At 36.3% G+C, this 22,186-nt stretch overlaps 1 protein-coding gene across 1 annotated transcript; it reads right to left on the bottom strand.

Annotated features, from left to right (window-relative positions):
* Nucleotides 1-2,510: 2,510 nt before the first annotated feature.
* Nucleotides 2,511-11,096, bottom strand: LOC117113479 (putative GTP-binding protein 6). The gene is made up of 8 exons (XM_033256815.1): nt 10,967-11,096; nt 8,579-9,415; nt 7,905-7,994; nt 7,123-7,352; nt 6,160-6,368; nt 4,836-4,981; nt 3,619-3,771; nt 2,511-2,912 (listed from the first exon to the last, which is right to left on the bottom strand). Exons 2-8 carry the CDS (start codon nt 9,352-9,354, stop codon nt 2,771-2,773), a joined length of 1,746 nt encoding a protein of 581 aa, XP_033112706.1. The 5' UTR covers nt 9,355-9,415; nt 10,967-11,096; the 3' UTR covers nt 2,511-2,770.
* Nucleotides 11,097-22,186: the final 11,090 nt, after the last annotated feature.

The following is a 22,186-nucleotide window of genomic DNA, read 5'->3' as shown; positions in this document are numbered from 1 at the left end:
AATTAGCATCCTCACACACACACACACACACAAAAAAAACAAAAACAAAAAATTCACCAAAACCTGATGACTGAATTTCCTCGAACAGAGTAAAAGAGAGATTGTGTTCTGCTGAAATCCCATAGCGTCGGAATTCTTAGTGACAAGTATTTCCTTGACAAGAATGATAGTTTGCTCTATATTTTGCCAAAGGGGAACGTAGTAAAATTTGTTGGGGAAAAACAATTTTCTTGATGAATTTCCCCATGCCCGAAAAGCAACACGCACTTCCTCGTCAAGAAGAGCGAGTTTCTGATCCATCTCACTCGAAAAACACACCGTAAATTATAACGGGGTTCACCGCACTGTTCATCCATGGGAACGCTCAGCTGAATTGAATGAGGAAACATTTTTTCCATGACAATTCAAACAATCTGAGAGTGCTATGTCCGGGTATCTAGATGTCCTTTTCCCAAAAAACAAAATTGGCTCACCATAACCTCAACCATGGTGTGGTAAGGTACGTGTGGACACCTTTTTGTGCTTCTATGGTAGGGGGATATTTTGATTTTAATAGTACATTTCTGAGTCCTTTGAAAACAGAATTGCATATTGAAAATTGGGGACGTTTAGTGATCATTTGTTAAGAAGACCTCCGGTAAAGATGACAACAGTTTGCAGGAAACTGATAAATCAATATACTGTATAATCACTGGTATTCGAGAAAAAAAAAACACAAAAACATTCAACTCTTGTAGGCCTGATTTTCGAATTAGATCCAATATAAAACACATTTAGCATTATCAGGAAGAAATTGTAGGCCTTGCCAAGGTACTTGCCTGATACATAATACAAAGTGTTTATATGTGTGAATAGAAAACAAATTTCATGAATGCTGTACTGTAAACATGACAATAAAGAATATAAGCAAACAAAACACTGTGTTCAAGCAATTTTATTGTTATTCATCTACTGTATTTGTTTATAATGTGTTTACAGTGCTATGCAGCAAACTTTTTTGAATATTATTTACAATAAATAATAACATATATTTGCTCTGTCTTATGTTCTTCATATTTCGATGAAAATGCAAATAAAAAAGTTGTCAGCTTTTCAATCAGTCAAAATATGATGATATTTATTGTTCTGAAGGCAATTAAAAAAAAAATGGATACAGTTTTATTTAATTTCATTTTCATTTCATTTTCATTTCATTTCTTTAGGCACGAACGCCAAGGATATGCCAATCAGCGAACTTAATCACTGTCCTACGTGGCATATCCATTAAGTAACAGGGGACTGAATGGAGTCAGGTGTCGAACTCTATGCGCGATTCGAGTTTGCGCATCGACGCTTTACAGTGCTGCTGTTGAACTTAATTAGCGTACATTTCCTCGTTGTATTGGATCAATACGTAGCTGTACTGGTGAAATTCATCAATAGATGTTATAGTTAATAATAGCACAACCTTACGAAATTAGCAGCATTTCCTTAAGTCTGCAACAAAGCCACATTATATATATTATATAGGCCTATATACAATAATAAAAAACTAAGTGTCTTACAGTACTTTTTTGTCTGACAACCACTTTATAACCGAAACATCAATTATATAAATTGTATTGATTAATATGCACACACACATATACACATACTGTACATACAACATTAGGCAATTTTATCTTAAAAGTGGAATATTGTGTCGTGACACTAATTGGTAATGAAATGTCTTATCAAATTTATTGTTGAATCCCGTATTTTTTTGGTAATACATACTGTACATAGGCCTATGCATATGCCTCAGTTGGGGCACCTTCGCACTCGCAGACTCCTCTTCTTCATAGGCCTATTATATTATTCTACTTCCTCATTATACAACCACGGCCGAAAATGGTAAAAAAATGGTAAAAAAAAACACAAAAACATTCAACTCTTGTAGGCCTAATTTTCGAATTAGATCCAATATATACACATTTAGCATTATCAGGAAGAAAATTTTAGGCCTTGCCAAGGTACTTGCTTGATACATAATACAAAGTGTTTATACGTGTGAATAGAAAACAAATTTTATGAATGCTGTATTGTAAACATGACAATAAAGAATATAAGCAAACAAAACACTGTGTTCAAGCAATTTTATTGTTATTCGTCTACTGTATTTGTTTATAATGTGTTTACGGTGCTATGCAGCAAACTTATTTGAATATTATTTACAATAAATAATAACATATGTTTGCTCTGTCTTATGTTCTTCAGCTCATTCATATTTCGATGAAAATGCAAATAAAAAAGTTGTCAGCTTTTCAATCAGTCAAAATATGATGATAATTATTGTTCTGAAGGCGATTAAAAAAAAATGGATAGTTTCATTTAATTTCATTTTCATTTCATTTCTTTAGGCACGAACGCCAAGGATATGCCAATCAGCAAACTTAATCACTGTCCTACGTGGCATATCCATTAAGTAACAGGGGACTGAATGGACCAGTACACCGGGGTAACCCCCTACTCTTCTCTAAGGATGTACTGTACTGGGTTCTTTAAAATGCATACGAGCCGAATGCGTACACTGGGCCTACGGTTTAAAGTCCTTATCCGAGAAGACTTGTTCCACCACCGGAACCATAGGCGAGGGAGTGATATTATAGCTGAAGGTTACAGTGCCCCTAACTTAATCCCTCGGCCAATCAACTGTCCATATACAGTAATTGGGTAAACTGAAGCGATGTAAATAAATTGTCTTGGTCAGGGTCCTGTGAAATGCACCGCTTGTGTAAATATCATCAAATAATCACTGATCACTTTCCAAGTCACCAAATTTTCCTTTGAATTTTGAATATGTTTCCTTGTTCAACACAGCAACAACAAACATGTTCTCTGAACTGACTACAGAGGGCGCTGTTATCTCAACTGTAGCTTCTTTATACAGCCATCTAGAAACACAACAGAAAACAACAATCCTATAATTATAGAGTTATAAACAAACATAATTAAATAAACGTATAGTTGTGTAGGTTAGTGGAAGTTAATGCTTGCCTCCCAATCACAAAATTTAAGTTTAAAATCCTGTAAAACGACAAACACAATTTCTCAGAACCAAAAGTGAATTTTCTTCTAAAGTGTCATATGAGACCTAATTTATTAAGACTTTTTTACAGTGTTGTAATACACCATCTTGTAGTTTCACTTGTGCATATGTGTGTCAAAGGTCAATGCACATAAACAAAATTTTCTCAGGCATGTATATAAACAGAATGCACTTTCATTCTATATTCCTCTGCACCAACACATCATTATGAAACTTTTCTTTCCTACAGTATGTTGTAATAAACCATCTTGTAGTTTTAATTGCAAATGTGTATGTCAAAGGTCAATGCATATAATCAACGAATTTAGCTTTTCATAGGCATGCATATAACAGATTAATAGACCTTTTATTCTATATTCCCAGTGCACCAACTTGATCACTATTATGAAACTTTTTAAAGATTTTTTACAGTGTTGTAATAAACCCATCTTGAAGTTTTACTTGCACATTTGTATGTCAAACTTATATCAGACAATATTGCTTTTCACACAATACATACACAAATGAATTATGCACTTTCATTCTGATACAAGCCCTGTGCACCAACTTACCCTAGATGTGGCCCAGCCATTGGGATGTCCAGGCCTATCCTGATTATATCAGATGCTTTCATAAGTTTTTGTTGAATCTCTGACTTAAGATCTTCAATCCCTGTCCCATCAATTGCACATACACCAAAGCTTTCACCAAAGTTCTCAATACTCCTGAAAAAAAATTGAAAAAACATTATTAAATTTTTTACGATTAATGATGATAATGTTTAAAGTGAAAAGATGTGGTTTTGAAATATGCAAATAAAAATGATGAGATTTGGGACGACAGTGGCTATTATACTCTTGCTGCTAATGACATGATAATGATAATCAAAATACTGATGTTTGTAATGATGATTCTGCAGTTGATTAATGAATATGATTATCATTATCGGACGTTAAGGTCTTTGTCTCCAAATTCCCTGGATTTTATTCTTCTCAAACAACACCTGGATTTTTTACAACCTCCCTGAACCTTATGTAAAGCATCTTGTATGTGTTTTGTCGTGTTAAAAGATTATCATGTTATGAGTAGGTGCGTGCATGGCCAGTGATATATTGGGTATTGCAATCCTTGGACCATGCCTAAAATAAAAAATATAATATTGATGATGATAATGATGATGATGATGCTGTTAACGATAATGTAGTGAGAATACGGATGATGATGATGATGCTAGTGATGATGATGATGCGGAAAGTGTCAATGACGATAATGAGAATGTAGTGATGATGATGTAGCAATGATGATGATGCTTTTGATGATAATGATGAAAATGATAATGATGCTGATGAAGATAGTGCTCAGGGGCCTGGGCCTCTCCTCCACCCCCAAAATTGTTGGAGATATAAAGAAAAATTATATTCAAATTTTAAGTCTGAGAGTGCAATTTTAAGGCAATCTAGAAGTGCTTAATAAAAGATTTTCTTACCTGAGCCTCAACCATGGTGGGGATGAGGTGGAATGGATCATTCATCTGTGAAAGTACCCCCTGGCCCCCTCTATTTAGAATCCCCAGATCCGCCACTGATGCTGATGATGATGTAGTGATGATGCTAAAGATGATAATAATGCTGATGATGATGTAGTGGTGATGCTTAAGACAATGATGATCATGATAATAATGCTGATGATGATGTAGTGGTTATACTTAAGACAATGATGATCATGATGATAATGCTAATGATGGTGTAGTGATAATGATGAAGATGATGATACAGCATAATTGACTCACTTTATCTTATCAACTTTATTAGAAACTTCAATAATGTTTTCCATCAGATGCTGAGGTACTTGGAGCTCACTTAATGTTTTCAACACATTGACTTTTTGAGCTTCAGCCTCGGGGTGGCTTATATCTCGTACATGTACAATCAAATCCTGGCAAAATAACCATGAGATAAGGTAGACCAGGGTGTAATAAGAGTCACTCCATGTGTATACTGAATACGAATTCAATGGTATTTCTTATGCTTTAATACAAGAGAAGCAGTGATAATAGTGACCAAGGAAGCAGTGACAATAGTGACCAATGTACTCCAATGACCTTTCATTACTAACAATTCAACTACGCATTGATGGACCTTTTTGATAACCCCTTCATGTAAATTCGTAGTGCATTTCAGAGTGTGGGAGATGCAAAAGAGAATGATCTATATTCATTATTTTAGTGTTGGTACAGGGAATGTAAATTAAATTAATATCAAAAGATATATTTCAGATGACCTAATTAAATGAAAAGAATGATTTTAGTGACAAGCTGAAGGACTTTAAAGATCTGTCATAAATTGTACGTGACAAATTTGTGTGATGTGCCCATATATAGGCATAATGATGTCATTTAACACCCAAATATGGACACATCACATTTACTTTTTCACATAAAATTGATACTGTGAAGAGGGCCTTAAGTGAGTTTAACAGAACTAACAGTGAGTGGCCTCTATGTTGGTAGAACATTCTTATGTCAAATTGTAGGGTTGACAATATAAACCAAAGTAAACCTCATACAGTAGGATGAATGTCATACGTTGCCTACTGAATGTTAGTATGTATCAACATGATTCAGAATTTTGAAGTCTGTTAAGATAGAATTTACAAAGAGCAAACAAATACAGTATTACAATTTTCAACACACCTTTATTGGGATTCAGAGTGTTATCCCAGATACCAACACTGATGTCTTGCTTTCTCAATTTTGTTTCTTTGTATTCTGTTTTTCCAGTTTTGGGATGTTATTAAATTGATATCAAATACAGTTGAACTTGCCTAAGTCGAATCCAAAATGTCATTAAAAAATAGTTCGACTTAGATAAAATTACAGATTGTTTGTTAATGGAAAACACAACAGTTTGGCATACAAAATAAGTTCGACTTAGAAATTATTCGAGTCAGGCAAGGTCAACTTAGACAAGTTTAACTGTAAATCAAATCAAATCAGTGGTTCAGGGGTGGCACTGGTGGGTGGGCCAGAGTGGTCGGGGAGGCCTGGCCTAGCCGGTAGGGTGCCACTATACAGTCTGCATGCAATTACTAAAAAAAAAAATGTTAATACTCACCGATAAGACCAAATCCTCAAGAGTAGCTGAAAAAGAAGCAATGAGGCTATGTGGCAGTGCAGAGAGGAATCCGACTGTATCGACATACAGGACTTGCATCTTATTCGGCAGATATCCAGCATGGTTCGTGACATCAAGGGTTGCAAAGAGTTTGTCCTCAGGATGCATGGCAAGATCTCCAGTCAGGGACCGGATTAAACTGGTTTTCCCTAAAAAAAAATACAAGTTTAATTTCATAACTTAAATAACACTTTACAAAAATTGAAAATTGTAAGTGGTTATTATAATAATAAAAGATTATGTAGATTTACAAACAGTAGGACATTTTCAGAGAATACATAATGTATGGAAGGATTTATTCGGTGTGAACACCAAGGACAACCCACGAAAGTCTCAAGACTTATTTTCCAGTGGGGTCCTTCTGGTGGTGATTGGGCAGTACACCAGTGCACAATCAGCTACTCTTTCCTGAAGAGTGTACTGCGTTCTTTAACGTGCACACAGGCCATAATGCACACACGACCAACGGCTTAAACTTTTCATCTGAAAGACGGTGCACTATCGTAACTTTCATTTCAACCCTCTAGCAACCGATGATCAAGAGATCTCCTTGGTTCAGCGTACTAACAGTGGCTACAAGCAGTTTAGCCGACTGAGCTTAAAGCTACTGTGAAAATTGCATTATAGTACTGTGTCATGTATTGAGGGTTCCAATGTATTGTATCCATAGTACTAGAGCTGGATGTTACATTTCCATTAGTTATGGTTTATATGAATGAGTGAATAAATAAATGAATGAATAAATGAAAAAATATATGACACATCTTTAATACTTAAAATACAGTAGTCTAAACATACTTACACAGGATAAAAACATATCAGGTTGATGTTATATCCAGTTCTTTATACCTTACAGTTGTGTAAATGTTACTTTTTCAAGTTAAACAACAAAATGATACGTACCAGCATTTGTGTATCCTACTACCGATATTATTGGGAAATGTTTTTTGCGTCGGCCAATTCTTAACAAACTCCTTTTTTTCTTCAATTTTTCTAGGGCTTTCTTGATCTTAAGTTCGCGGGAACTTAACAGACGCTGTTGAATTTCTAGAAGAGTTTCTCCCCCGCCACCAATGTAATTCTGTCGTCCACTTTGCTGGTCAAGTTTTTCTACATTATTTCTTAGTCGAGATCTGTTGAATTTATAAAAGAAATTGAAATTTACTGTACTTACTTTCAATATACTCCCTCCCCTCTCCTCTCTGAACAGCAGTCCTAAATTATATCATCATGTGCGACAGAATATTTACCTCAGTTTTTATTTTCTTGGGTTTTTTTTTATCCAAATATACGACCTATTTGTGGTGCACCTTGACCTAAATCTATAGTTTGTTTTTAAATACAAATGGAACTTGTTTTGTGTAAAGCCCGGCCTGTAAATTTGACAATTTAGGGGTTTCAAAAGCTTATTTAATCGATTTTAGAGTCTACTTATAAATATGTTGAAAATACATATAATTTTTTTTTCTCACCGACGCACTGTGATTTTTCTCCACGACAGGGACCCTGGCCCAACACCCCCACTAGCGCCACCCCTGTAAAATACACTACAGTAAATACAAGTGTACAGTCGCTGACCAAGGTAATGCAAGAAGCCAAAGTAATTTTCACTATCAAAACATGTACAGCATGTACTGTTCATTTCTCCCTACTTATAAATGATCCCAACTGCATACTTACAGTACCTTATATATGGGATCTCTGCCAAGGCTATCTGTAGTTTGGCTTCCTTACTACTTGCATGATCTCGAAATATTTCAAGAACAATACCATACCTAAAAATAATAAACAACACTTAATAACAGTTAATGGTAATTTAATATTGTGACACAGTATGGAATGCCAAAAAGGAAAGTGCTGCAGTGCAAAAATACTGACACTGACTAAACAAAACACAAGTAACGCATAGCAATAGTCAAGTGGTGCGAAGCGAAAGTCAAAGGTTTGTAATGCACAGCGCCACATGAATTTTGCATTGCATCACTTGCGTGTTGTCCTTGTGATGTCCTATAAAATATACCACAGTATCTATATATATAGAAGTGGCATGTAGTTAAGAATCATATGAAGGTTGTATGTTTTCTCCTGTTTCTTTTTTTAGTACAAATATTATTACAGTACTACTTTTAGGCATACCACATACCACTACCAAATGCCAAGAAAAAAATAAATAGTTTGTCATCTGAACTTCTTGAATAGGGAGTGGGCATTCATTTCTGTCGAATATAATCTAGAGTAGGTCAAAGTAGATGACACTATTTATATACACTAATCCAACATAAAAGTAGTAGCAGCTAAAGAAGGAAGCAGATTGTGATATATGAGAAACTAATTATTTTTTATACTTGGCCAAACAAACCTATCATAAACTTTGACATTCCAAGCATCTTCAAGTTCTCGGTGTTGAAGTCCAGTCAGCATTTCCACACTCAAGAAAACCGCATCTATATTTGGCTGGTGTTTAATCCTCTCCGTAATATTCTGAAATGTTCCCTTGCCGTAAACAAACTTCTTCTGAGTGTTCTTCAAGGAGTATATGCATGAGTCAACAACCCTACTGTGAGATAATGTCTTGACAAGGGTCACAGCTTCTTCTAATTGTAGGTCGGGGGTTGTCAGATAATTTCTCTCTGGTCCCCACTTAATCTTTGGCTGAATAACTAAAAAATTATGACCCTGTCTTATTCCAGAGTCTGCTTTCATTTCAAGGTCATGAAGAAGCTGTGAACTCATGATGTCTTCATTGAGTAGGCTATCCAGTTCTGCCTGATCTTCAGAAATAGAAACATCATCTTTGGTAGAGAAAGAGTCTTGTGCGTTGTTCTGAAGCTTTTTGCAGAAGATCACAGATGTTGACAGACTTCTCTTAATCAGTCCCATTCTGTAATTCAGGTGTTTTATATGATGCATAAACTGTGAAGTATTAAAACTTCTATTAAAACTCAACCTTCTACCTTCCACTGATAAAGTACTTTTACTGCCATTCCTTTGCTTATATTGTATGTTGTTGTTCTTTGAAGCCAGTTTATCATCTCTGAACTGACTGGCAAGTGGCACAAATTTCATCCATCGCTGACTGCAAGCTAATTGCATCAGAACAGTTAACAGACTTCTCTGCAAATTCCCTGAAAACATTCTGTTTGTGAGTAACCGCAGTAGGCAATGGCATTGAGTTCATATTGGCAAATATTTAGATCTGCGAACGAAAAACAAAACACAATTTCAGCTCGGACTTTCCATGGCAAAACAATGCAACTGTTATTTCATTTTCTGCCTTGGAACGGCCGAGCTATAATGGCAAGGCATGAGTGAACCATTTTAAAATTCTAATTAAAACTAATTACGTAAAAATATGATTCCACAAAATTCTGGGCGCATAGTAGCCAATTCTCTGACAGAATTGTTGCCAACAGACTATTGGACTTGAAATGCACTTTCGCTGACATGTCATTTCGCCGACACATCTTTTAGGCGAGAGGACTTTCGCCAACAGGATGTTTCACTGACAATAAATTCACAGAAAACCAATTTGCCAACAGCCAGTTTCCTGGCAGCTAATTTGCCGACAGCCACTTTGCTGACACTTTTCAGTTTTAAAATTATGAAAAGATTTTAACATACAGTTTAAAATTGAGTTGCATTTTTGTGCTCCAGTAACTGCAAGTACAGTACAGTATAACATCAGAATGACTTCAGAATGGAAATTATCGTAAATGCCAAAATGTAGGTACGTAACTATCAGCCATTGAGAGATCGATATCATGTCACCGCTATCATTTTCTGCCAGCAACTAACTCAACTGTTTGCACAGCCCTCTATTGTTTTGGCTGCAGAGGTTATAATTATTTTTTCTTTATGACCACAGTATGCTTTCAAATACTTTTTAGTTTATTGAAATATGTCTAAAAACAAAGAAATTAATGTAGTTTTTGTTCTTTTTTCAAGAAAAAGGTCACATACTTGATATTTGACCAAGAAAGACAACGATCTTGGTACCAATGTAAGGATTAGGGCCGTAGCCGCGGCCGCGAGTCGATACACAGCAAATTTGTATGGAGCGCCAAGTGTGCAGTATGCAAAATGTATGTTGGACAATGGGCATCAGAGTTCGATATTAAAACTGTTTTAATCAATTATCAAATTATCAAATTAATGTATATTTTCTTTCATAATTTATATATAGCCTATATAAATCGAGACTTAATATTTAGTATTGTATATATATATATTATATCAATTATTATGATTTATAGTATGCCTATTTTCTGACAGAAAATGGATGGTACTTTTTAAATGGCTTCTTTAGTTTATTTATTCAAATTTTACTAACTTTCAAATGGTATTGAGTAGCTGCAAAGGAATTCCTTTAATTCTTAATTCATTTAATTTTTTTTGTCACATACAGTACCTAGCTACATAGGCCTAGAAAAGTACAATGTCTGTCGGCGAATTGGCCTTCAGCATGAGGGCTAGGCTAGGCCACGGTTACTAGTCGTCCTCCTTCTACCTAGTTAGGCCTTTGCATCTGGTGGGCATAGGCCCTAGCGGGAGTAGGCAGTGCCGCCTAGCTAGGCCTAGGGCCCTGGTCTATGCTAGCTTAGGCCTAGCTAGTAGCTGGCCAGAACTAGGGCCTAGGTAAGTTTGCGTTGCTTTAAGTGAACGTCAGTTTAAAAGCTTGACAAAAGCAATGTTTTATTATTAATTTTAACTTAACATTATTTTACAGTACTGTACTGATATACTCTACCATTTAATTGCAGCAGCGGTGTTTACTTCGTCACATCCACCACATGGCGTTGGCCTTATTCGATTGATTCATTTCGTTGACTACAATTTTTCGTTGAGTACTATTTTCATTCCACGTGGTTCGTAAAATAGACTTCGTTGACAACGAAAATTAACGTAAACCAGAGTGCGTTAATTCAGCGTTAAGTTATCCACGTCATCAAAACAAACATGGCCGATTGGACAGTTTAGAAACCACGTTTGCGTTAATATTATTTAGACCCGCGACAATGAATTAAAAACTCTATGTTTGAGGCCCGCCAATTAATCAAAGTTGGCAGTAGAGAAAACCATTGATTTTTACGGCCCGACACCATCATATGAAAAAAGTAACATAATAATTGAGAATAAAGTGATGTAAAAGCAGTGCTCCGACGTTTTTCGAAGATCACTGGAAACATCAAAATTTGGGTGCGGCCCTCGGTGTTAAATCAAAATTCGCTCAGATCCGAACGATATATTTAGGCCTATATGCCAACCCCTGATTTAGACTAATTTTCAGAAAATAAAAATTATAATATTTATCCACATGAAGTCAAAAAATAATTGTAGGTTAACAGAATTCAAAAGCTGGATGACTTTTATTTACGTTTACGAAAAACACACACTGCCACAATCCGAAGCACCTTGATTACGCAGCGTGTATCGCGCGGTCTCTATGCAGCTACTGTATATTGGCCGTATTCGGATTGGTCGTTCTGCGTTAAACCACGCCCACCTACGCCGCCGGTAAAATCCTATCTAACTAAGACGACCAGTCGAATAGAATAGGTCTACTTTGTAAATAGTCGACAAAACAAAATGGATACGCTGCGTAGTCAATTGCTTCAGCTTTTGGCAGTTACGGGTTTTTCGTCAAAAAAAAAAAAATTTCATCCAGTTTTTGAATTCTCTTAGGCTTTAATTATTTTTTGACTTCATGTTGGTAAATACTATAATTTTTATTTTCTGAAATTTAATCTAAATAATATCAACACAAATGTTGTTTCTGAACTCACCAATCGGCCATATGTTTGTGGCCGCCTTCGTTAGGTAGGATTTTACCACTGCGCAGGTGGACGGGGTTTAACGAAGAACGACCAGTCGAATACGGCATTGAGTTGCTGCTTTATATCTTAAGAACGCACGCCCTCTCTCGGTAAAATTTGTCTAAGAACGTATAGGTACAGTATATGTGCACTTAAGATTCACGATTCAAGAAACTTTTATTGATCTACTGTTGTATAGGTCTATATAAAATAAGCAGAAATTTGTTATCCTTCATTGGTCTATATAATACATAAAATATACAAAATGTGTTATGCTTGGTCGAGTTAAAAGACATTAAAATGACAAACAGCGATACACAGTATATAAAATATTAATTAGAAAAATGGAGTAAAATGGGGATGTAGTGGATGCAGTTAAAAACTAATAATGTTTAGGCCTAAATGTGATTGTAATTATTGTTGTGTTGACAGTGCTACGCAGTAAATCTAATTTGAATTGACCTATTATTTTGGCTTACAGTAAATGCTTGAATAAGCGTGGCTCTCGACTAAATGCCGCTAATTTTTTTTGGAAGCGTCTCGGGGATAAGGGCAGCGGTGCTTAATCGAGAGTGTATTACCATATGTGTTAACGAAAAACTTTGATGAGAAACAGGGTTAAATACAATGTAGGCCTACACAGGTGATAAGATAAATAAACAACACAATCAAGACACAACCAAGATGACGTAGTACCCATTATAGTCCTTATGAACTACTTGAGATAGATAACATGGGATCTTAACAGGATGATGCAAATTGCTCCACGCCAATGATTTTATAAGCGCCGCTCTCGAATAAGCGCCGCACTGAAGCCTCAACAAATTTTATAAGCGACGTGGCGCAATATTTGAGCATTCGGGTACTATGATTTCCTAGCTGCGACCTACCACTTATACAAGTAGTTTCCACCATAACCATGGTTCCACTGTAATAATGTGTAATGGTTGTAATGTCCTGATATCAGGCCTGATATTAAGTTATTGTATCGAAGACCGTAGTCTTTTCCCTCTGGACCATCTGACAGCAGCTCACTATGAACTTTTTCTGCTAAGGAAACTTTTGCCTCATGATAGATTTGTGTTTCTCCAAGACAAATGTGTTTTTTTTTTCTCCCTGTCGGGGGCTCTATGGCTACCGCCGCTACCCAACTGGTGCCACCACTGAATAATAACAAATATCAACACATAATATATTCAATAAACGGTTTTAAAAGCCTGAATGTTGGTCTCATCTGCTCACCCAAAATCTATTAAAAAATATTTTTTAAAAAGTACGAGTACGTCTTTCTAACTTCAGTACAGTAGGCCTACTTTGTTTTCTAGGTTTTATGATGTTCTTTGCCTTTTTTGTTATTTTTTTTTGCAAGTTTGATTTATTTATGCGTGTATTTTCATATCCTCTCCTTTCAAAAAGCAGTGATCGTTCATACACGTTTTACATTTTTCTGCTTTCTATATGCTCAGGTTAGGAGGTGCATAAACTGTGTAGCATTTAGCTTAGTTTATGCTTAATATCAAAATTGCTTATCAACTTTATCTTGGAATAATTTCATCTGGATCCATATATATAATCATCATAGACATTTCATTTTTGTTGATCCAATATAAACAATCATATAGTGATGTAGCATCGCCAGTCTACTTGAGAAAACGAACGGATCGTTCGCGAAACGTACGGTGAGTAAAATCATGTTTTTTTATATTGCATCAACAAAAACAGAAATGTCTATGATAACTTGCTTTTTGTTACAATTGATGTCACAACCAGTAAGCCTCATCACCATCATAATAAACTATCCATCGCTCTTGGTCTTACTTTTACCTTCAATATCATACGTCATCAAAACAAAGAATTCAAAGTCAAGAAATATAATAAGTTAGTGTAAATCTCTGGCTTTTCAGTTTATGTTTATATTCTGTTGTATCCATTACTTTCTGCGTAGTCGAACACTACATTCCAAATAATGCGCTGTTTTTCCTTTCTGATGGCGTATTCCTGTTTTTCAAAAGCAATTGATATCAACGTTGGAAAAGCTCCTATTACTAAGGCTACCATTGGTTTTGTAGTATGTGTGAATTCATTTGTCTCAATGACAGTAGTGACAGCTACTAGAAAATATAACCCAACGCCCAGGTTCCACAACACAACCTTCGCCACTTTAACTATCCTTCTCTCACATATGTCGACAACGTGAAATAATAATTCTTCTGGTAAATTAGGAATCAGTTTTGTGTAGGTTACCAGTGGTTTTCTTAAATAAGGATCTGCTCTCATCCTTAAAACATATTCTGGCAGAAAATCTTGATTTTGAATATCATGACTAGCTTGCCACAATTCTCCAGCTTCAACTGTGATGTGCCAAAGTTTTTCGTAATAGTTGTAATATTCACTGAAACTTCCCAAGAAGTACAAGCCGAATGCTAAATACGCAATGGCTTTCAACACCTCTTCATCGTTCTTATCATAATCATTAATAATACCTATAGTTGTCAGCATGATCATCTTTATAATGATATTCGCAATAACCGTCACTTGTACACAAACCAAAATAACAAAAATGCTGAGCATAATGGCGAGAATCACAGCCCTCAGAAAATGAATCACCTTTTTAGCGCGAGGAATGTTGCTGAAATTGTTAAACGATTGGCAGAGAGAAACTATTGGAGCAGAGATAAAAAACAATGATGGAAATATACACCTTATTAGACAAAAAAATGCAATGATTACATCTATAATGAAAAATAGGCAGCGAAATATTGGCTTGCTCTGAGACGTGATCGCAAGAAATGGTCTCTCCTTCCAAAATCGCAAACTTATTACATGTTGAAATCGATTCAGTATTTGACGATAAAGACTCGTGTATTGGTGGTTGTCGAAATCTAAGCCACATTCCGATCCGTCGTTGAAAATAGACACTGAGGCCGAATGAAAAACAACAAAAAAGATTGCAAAAATTAATTTCAGAATAATGAAACTTTTAATCAAAGAGTAATAGTATATACTCCCTATAATCATTTGATTGGAAGTAATTATACTCATCAGCACAGTAAGTATTGTAATTCGAAGCCTTAGAATTGGTCTACGTCTGTTTCCCCAGTGTAAAAGCATGTATCTTACTCCAAGAGGTAACGGCGAATTTAACGCCAATCTTGACCCGTGACTGTAACTGTCATTTTCATCTTCCTGCTCCAAATTGGCATATCCTTCTCTCCGATTTAGTCGTCGAACAATATCACATGGATTCCCATGAGGGTTCCTCAAAAACATGCCAATCAGTAGTGGACAAAATAGCAGCACAATACAACTAATAACGGCAAGGGTCATATCCCAGTGCCAGTGTTTAGCCTCAGGATCACAACACTGTACCGCTGAATTCTTACAACATGAAAAGCATTGTCGTAGTTGCAAGGTGTAAATAAATGTGTAAATTGGATTATCGCAGGTTCTTGGAAAACAAAACATTTTCTTAGTGATATTTCTTTTATCTTTTATCGATGACATCAGACACCTAATAAAATGCTTAATATCATCAATATTATCAGTCGAATTTTCAATTTCGAGATACGCATATCGTATAGTAAGTTTCAATGTTCCCCAAGACAAATATTCATAACCTAATGGATACGTCATGGTTTCTCTCCCACGTCCTGGATTATTGGTGACCCACACCGTAAATGATCCAGCAAATAATTCAGGAAGCGGCGACCGAGTCGTAACAAAATTAAAAACGTTGGTACTTGATTGATTAATTTTGTCCAATAATTCATTTATAGTAATAGGTTTGTCATTCGTCGTCATCGTAAAGTTTAGAGCACAAATACAAGTCTGACTGGTTTCAGCATCTGGATTAAAGTCAATAACATCTTTTTTGATATCCCGTGCATACAGCTGGGCACATGAACTCAGAAAGGAAATGACAAAAATACACCAAGTTAAAGCCATTGAGATAATGAGTTTTCTACAACGCTCATCAACTAACGAATGTGTACTGTAGATCATCGAATCAAAGTCCTAAATATTGTCAAGAGCGCTCGAAGACAAATTTATAATCGTTAGAATCACATGAACTTCCTCTAAAAATATTAATATGGTAATTCCTTGTGGTCTATATCTGTGTGCGCGCGGAAATTTCCGTTCAATGTATGTCGTTTATAGAGTGGAACAAAACTAGGAGTTGAATCAGTCACGTGCCAGACCAATTTCCGTTCTTATACCAAACAAAACAATTACAACCACATTTAACGACTGATCTACATTTAGACATTGTTGACTTGCGATGCACCCACTAGTCATAAGTTTCGCTATTATTCAAGTTGCAGGGGCGAATCTAGACATTTACACAAGGGGGGTCCAGAAAAAAGGGGCAGTCCAGGAAATAAAAGGGCACCACGGATGGTGTAGCAACAGGGGCAGGACGTGAAGTAAAACAAATAGTTTTATCGGAGATGTACAGAGGGTTTAGATAAAAAATAAGATCAATATCAATAACAATGGAAACTATTATTAATAATGAAAATAATAATTTAACACTCGTAATACAGTAGACCAATCTTCATTTTTGAGCGACATCCGACCACGCGCCCACTTATGGTATCGACATCGGGCAAGTGACGTCCTGGCAGAAATAAAATAAATGCACTCTGTTTGAAATAGACGTACTTAACACCAGATGTCAATATATTCCTTTCGTTGAATAATTGATTATTCATCATCAATTTTTTTTTAAATTTAAATACTTATGTTTTAAGTTATTTATTTTTACAGTAGTTTGCGTTTTATCATCAGGTAAAAAAGGGGCACTTCAAAAACTGAGGGGGGTCCGGACGTCGTGGACCCCCCCCCCCCCTCTGGATCCGCCCCTGAGTTGTTCTTCAGAGGACCATTATTCTCATGTCATACTTTAAATAAAGGTTCGTTTTTCACAAAGCTGTATTTATAAGATTCACTAATTGTAGTAGAAAAAAAATAAACAGGTTCCAACATTCATCATCAATTAATTGAATTAATTATTTTGTCTATTTATTATTACAGTAATGCTATTTTATTTTATAACGTCTTGTACTGTAATTGCAGTGGAGCATATTTTTAATCTGGGCTTCAAGTTCATGTCCATTGACTCAGCCAATATTCTAACCAGTTTGCTAAGTGGGACCCTCCATATTCCCAGCCATAGGAGGAAACCTGATAACTCAGTGGATGGCATCCACATGAGTCAGGAAATATGGAACACACATACACAGTACCACCCGTGTGCAATTGCATATGGTTTCCATGTGGGCCCATAGGCCATGTACTCTAAACCAAATGGGCCTCACATTATGGGACTTGGTCAGCTGCATATCTAGGAGAATGAGAGCGGACCCCAGTGCAGGGTGAATTGCCGGGCCCTTTTATGTGACTCGTCAACCGAGGGCCACAGGCATGAGTTATGGCTAGTTGGAGGGGAGGGGGTCCTTGGATCCGTCAATTTCCCCCGGGGTAGTTGAATCTCCGAATTGAATGAATGAAAAGTCTACGACTGGTTACTAAAATGATAGTTGGATCCTTCGTAACTATATGCAGCATCAGCAGCTGTTCTAATCTAATCAAGAACATTGGTGGCACGTGAAATAAAAAAAATTCAGTGGTGGATCCAAGAATTCGAAATAATCGAGGGTCTAAACCACTTCAAATAGGGGGAACGGGGGAACATGCCCCCAACCCGTTTTGACACAAAATTTTAAAATGTCTGTTATGTATTGGAATAAGCGCTACTCACTTTTATTCTGAAAATATTGTGCCCTCTGTTTGAAAAATTCTGGATCAGCCCACTGGCTGAGGTAAGAAAAGTATGATTAAGGTACACCTTGGTAGATTGCCGGAAATTGCACTCTCAGACATTGAATATAATTTTCCCTCATGTAAAAATAATAATGTAGAAACATTTTTAAGGCCCTGGCCGGCTGTCCCTTAACTCCCCACCTCGACTCCGCCACTGAAATGAACACAGTGACTATTGAAATTTCTATATTATTAACCAATAATTACTTCTTAATTACTTCTCTAGAACCCAAATATTTTTTAGGGGCCCCCTGGCCGTTTTTTTTTCTTCAGAAATATAGGTTAGCAATTATTTTTAATTATTATTTTTAGGCCTATTTTTATTAACCATGGGTCCCAGTGCTTTGCACTGGCTGCATCTGTACGCCACAGGCATATTTCATCCACATAAGCCAGAAAAATGGGCCCATAATATAATGCGACACGTCCCTATATATGGGTACCGTGGCTATATGGGCTAACACAATCGTGCTCCAAATGAGGCTTTGTGTAAAACCCGAGGACTTTATTATTGAGGCTTCATTATGGGGTTGTTACCTGGGGCGAGAACTAAACTGGGATAATGTGAATATACTGTATTTTTGTATTAGTGTTGTACACAATACCATGACCATGACATCAAAATAAAAACAATCATTCTACCGAAGGCCTGGATCTACATCCTGTCATTGTTACATTGCAGGAAATCATTGGACCAAGAGTTTGTTTTTCAACATTCGCCGGCACGTTCACATGAATTAGAAGTGGCGGTCTAGTGGGGAGGGGGGTGGTGAATAGGGTGGCTAGCCAACCCCTTCGGTGGCCGTGAAAAAAAAAAGGTCACTCGTCTTGTGTGTGTGCTTCTCATGTATAATACATGTTACTTGTGGTAGACTACCATAGTAAAACATAGACTTTCTATTTTAAGTCTAACTTCTTTTCAGATGTCATCTAAGCACGTCTAGCCGTCTAAGTCCAAAAAAAAAAATTCTCAAATGGAAAGGGACGTCCCTCCCAAAAGGGGAGAAAAGGACGACGCTCTGGGTTAGCACCAATGAGATCAGTGGTTGTGGCACGGTGACCACCACCACCGATGGAAAATAATCGCGTAACTTTAGAGGATCCAACGCGAGCGTGTACTGTGCGCTTGCGCCGAGGTTACCAAGGACACCCTGTAACGACAGCAGTAAAACAAACAAGTCATTTCTGACTTTTTTTCCAAAATACGATACGTTGATATTATTATTATTATAGTTATGGTGATCAGCTCAGAGGTACATTCTAAAAGTTCTCCCAAAAATAGAATATTTGGTAGTCGCCGGTCAACGCATTTAGTTTGCAGTAAACCTAGCATTAACAAGTTTGCTACTAGATCTACTGTTGTTAAGCAACGTGTTGTAACAAAGCGACTGTTGTCAGATCGTCTGTCATCCACTGCTTTAGGTCTACCTATCAAAACCAAGAGATACAATAATGCAAACGGTAAGATAGACCGTTAGCGACAAAAGTAGGAAGCATTCATAAAAATATATGCAATGAGAATGGGAAAATCCACAGCGAAAATAGCCCTAGGCCTATACAAATGACTATTCCTCAATCCATTTTATTGTTTTGTTTTTTTTTTCTTATTTTATTTTTCCCTGATCAATTTTAATAAGTAGATCAATCATAATATTGTTATTCCGTGTTGTTTTTGTCAAAATCTTGTTTTAAAATGTTAAACATACTTTTTAAATTAATATGAATGTTCTAATTGTAACTGTTTTCAACCGATCGTTGTTGCGGATTTTAATTCGAATTCTTGTTTTTTTTTTTTTTTTTTTTTTTTATTATGAACTTCTTCAGTGCAATTGTCAATGTTCTTTTTTTGTATTAAGAACAAATGAAATTAAGTTTATTTTTAAACTTTCTTCGGTTATTCCTTGTTTCATTAATATAATGTTGTCATTTGTTTCGTTGTATTGTTGTCGTTTTTTAATATTGTAGTTTAAATCTGAATGAACTGAATACATCTAAACTAACCAAGATTTGTTTTGTACTTGTTTAATTGCATGTTTATTTTTTTTTATTTACTTAAGTTCAAATGAGATTAAATACAAAGGACTACAGAGCATGGTGACATTTTTTGTATATTTTATTTTTGTTTTAGACGTGTTTCATAATTACGCCGAGTTGCCCTATTGGCCTGGACATTTTGAAGCGTACAACTTATGGTGTGACGTGCAAGACCTGGACCGATGGGAGAACCAGTCCTATCATGGAATTAAAATCCTTAAGCGTACACCATTCCACCATGGCTTGCCTCAGCAGAAGACTCGATTCAAGCAATTTCGTTTGAGAGACAATCTACTTGATGCTAATGTCAACCTACCATCACTTAGGAAGCCTCTATTGAAAGTTCTTAAGCCAATGAAACCGTGGCATCTCGAAGGAATAAACAACACTCGTCAAAATCGCGATTCTCTTAATAGTATTAAACTTGATGAGATGAAAACGGTATTAGATGAACTATTTCCTGAAAGCGCTCTTTTGCAAAAATCAACCAATACTAAAGACCAAGCTGTACTGCCCTGTGTGCCATCAGGTCTTGACAATACAATCGGCGACCAAACAATTAGCAACAGCAATGGAGTAAAACCATCTGCTGCTACTGCCTGCCATCAGCTTGTCAATGACGATGACGATGACGCTTTACCACACATGCCTTCTGATGATACTGGTTACTTCACAGCATTGCGTATATTCGATGACGAAGATGTCGAAATGCCATACGTTCCATCTGGAGATTTGGAAGATAATGGCTTCTTCAGCAGCGAATATCAGGGCATCACCAGTCATAATACAACTTACTGCCAATCATACAACAATGGCAATACTACTGCAATTCGTCTGTTCGATGACGAAGACGTTGACATGCCCGACCTGCCTCCTGACGATTTTGATGATGGCTACTTCAGTGGTGAAGATCACACGGTTACCAGTAAAAACACACGTCACTACCAAAATATCAATAGTAATGCTTCTGTCCGTCGTCTGTTTGATGACGAAGATGTTGAAATGCCCTATGTGCCTTCTGTGGACTTTGATGACGGCAATGTCGCCAGTAAAAACACACGTCACCAATTACGTATCAATGGCAGTGCTACCGGCCGTCGTTTGTTTGATGACGAAGATGCTGAGAAGCCTTATGTGCCATCTGGGAATTTTGATAACGGCTACTTCGAAGGTGCAGATAATAAGGTTATCAGTGAAAAGGCACGTCATTACCAATCACATATCAATGGCATTGCTACTGTCTGCCAACTACTTGATGACGAAGATGTAGAAATGCCCTACTTGCCATTTTAAGGAGAGAGTTTATTGTGATTACTGTACTTACTTCACTTACAGTTGTTTCAGGCAAAAACTCCGGCGAATCATTATCGTGTGCCGTGGACTATTTCTATCTAAGCTTCATTCATTCATTCATGCAATGACTGCTGCATACAACATTCATGCAGACTGCAGAGCAAAGAAAATAGACCTTTGATGAATTACCTACGTAGGAGTGATGGGTTTGGCCGGAGAGCACAGTGGAAGGAAGACAGAATCTGTTCGGGAAAATCGCCAACATGTCTCTTGGTCCATGTGTCCAATACAACCTTTTCGACACCAAAGCTGAACAATTTCGTCGATTTGTGATTCTAGGAACTATGTAAATAATATTGTAAAATAATACTGTAAATATTGACATTATGTTCTACGTCCAATACAGACTTTAATATTCTGTTTAAAATTTATAAAAGAGTTTTCGAAGATGAAAGGTTTCCAGGGTCCCTCAGTCTAACACAAATATTCGAAAACCAGTGCAACAATTTCACCGAATTGAGATTCTAGGAACTCTGTAAATAATATTGTAAATAAACTACTTTAGGCATCATTTGTGCTACTTCCAATAAAGACCTTATGCTGCATATTTATAAACGAATTTTCGAAGATAAAACGTTTGAAATAAAATACAATTATTCATAAATGAATCACTTCTTGTCCGTTGATCGTGGTGTTTTTTTTTTACTTTGTTGGGCAAACAAAGGCATGACGAGCTACTTTTTGTGTATCTTAAGTTAAGGCCTGAAATTTAGCATTTTAAGATTAAAATCGGCCTCAGTTTTCACAAAAATAAGAAGCAAACAGTTATAAAAGAAATGAAGTATATATAAGAATATAACAACAAAACCTATTATGAAAAGAATATTCGATAAAAACAGAAACAAGATGTATTCACAATGTTGCTATCTTTTATTGAAACATGCATATTTTACTTACTGTGTACATAATTATTTTCTTTATAAAATCACCTCAAGTCACCTTGT

Source organism: Anneissia japonica, unplaced genomic scaffold (assembly GCF_011630105.1).
Source record: "Anneissia japonica isolate Jap-2015-1 unplaced genomic scaffold, ASM1163010v1 scaffold493_len2256704_cov171, whole genome shotgun sequence".
NCBI classification, from domain to species: Eukaryota; Metazoa; Echinodermata; class Crinoidea; order Comatulida; family Comatulidae; genus Anneissia; species Anneissia japonica.
The sequence above is the reverse complement of the archived record's forward strand: the minus strand, read 5'-3'. Positions and strand labels throughout refer to the sequence as shown.

What these genes read in the sequence shown, in the direction of transcription:
- LOC117113479 (XM_033256815.1), bottom strand. Translation starts at nt 9,354, where the DNA reads ATGTTTTCAGGGAATTTGCAGAGAAGTCTGTTAACTGTTCTGATGCAA. An exon ending in GCAGAGATCCCATATATAAG is followed by an intron (nt 7,353 to 7,904) that starts GTACTGTAAGTA and finishes TAAATTCAACAG; the next exon opens with ATCTCGACTAAGAAATAATG. An exon ending in AATAAAGTTGATAAGATAAA is followed by an intron (nt 3,772 to 4,835) that starts GTGAGTCAATTA and finishes ATTTTTTTTCAG; the next exon opens with GAGTATTGAGAACTTTGGTG.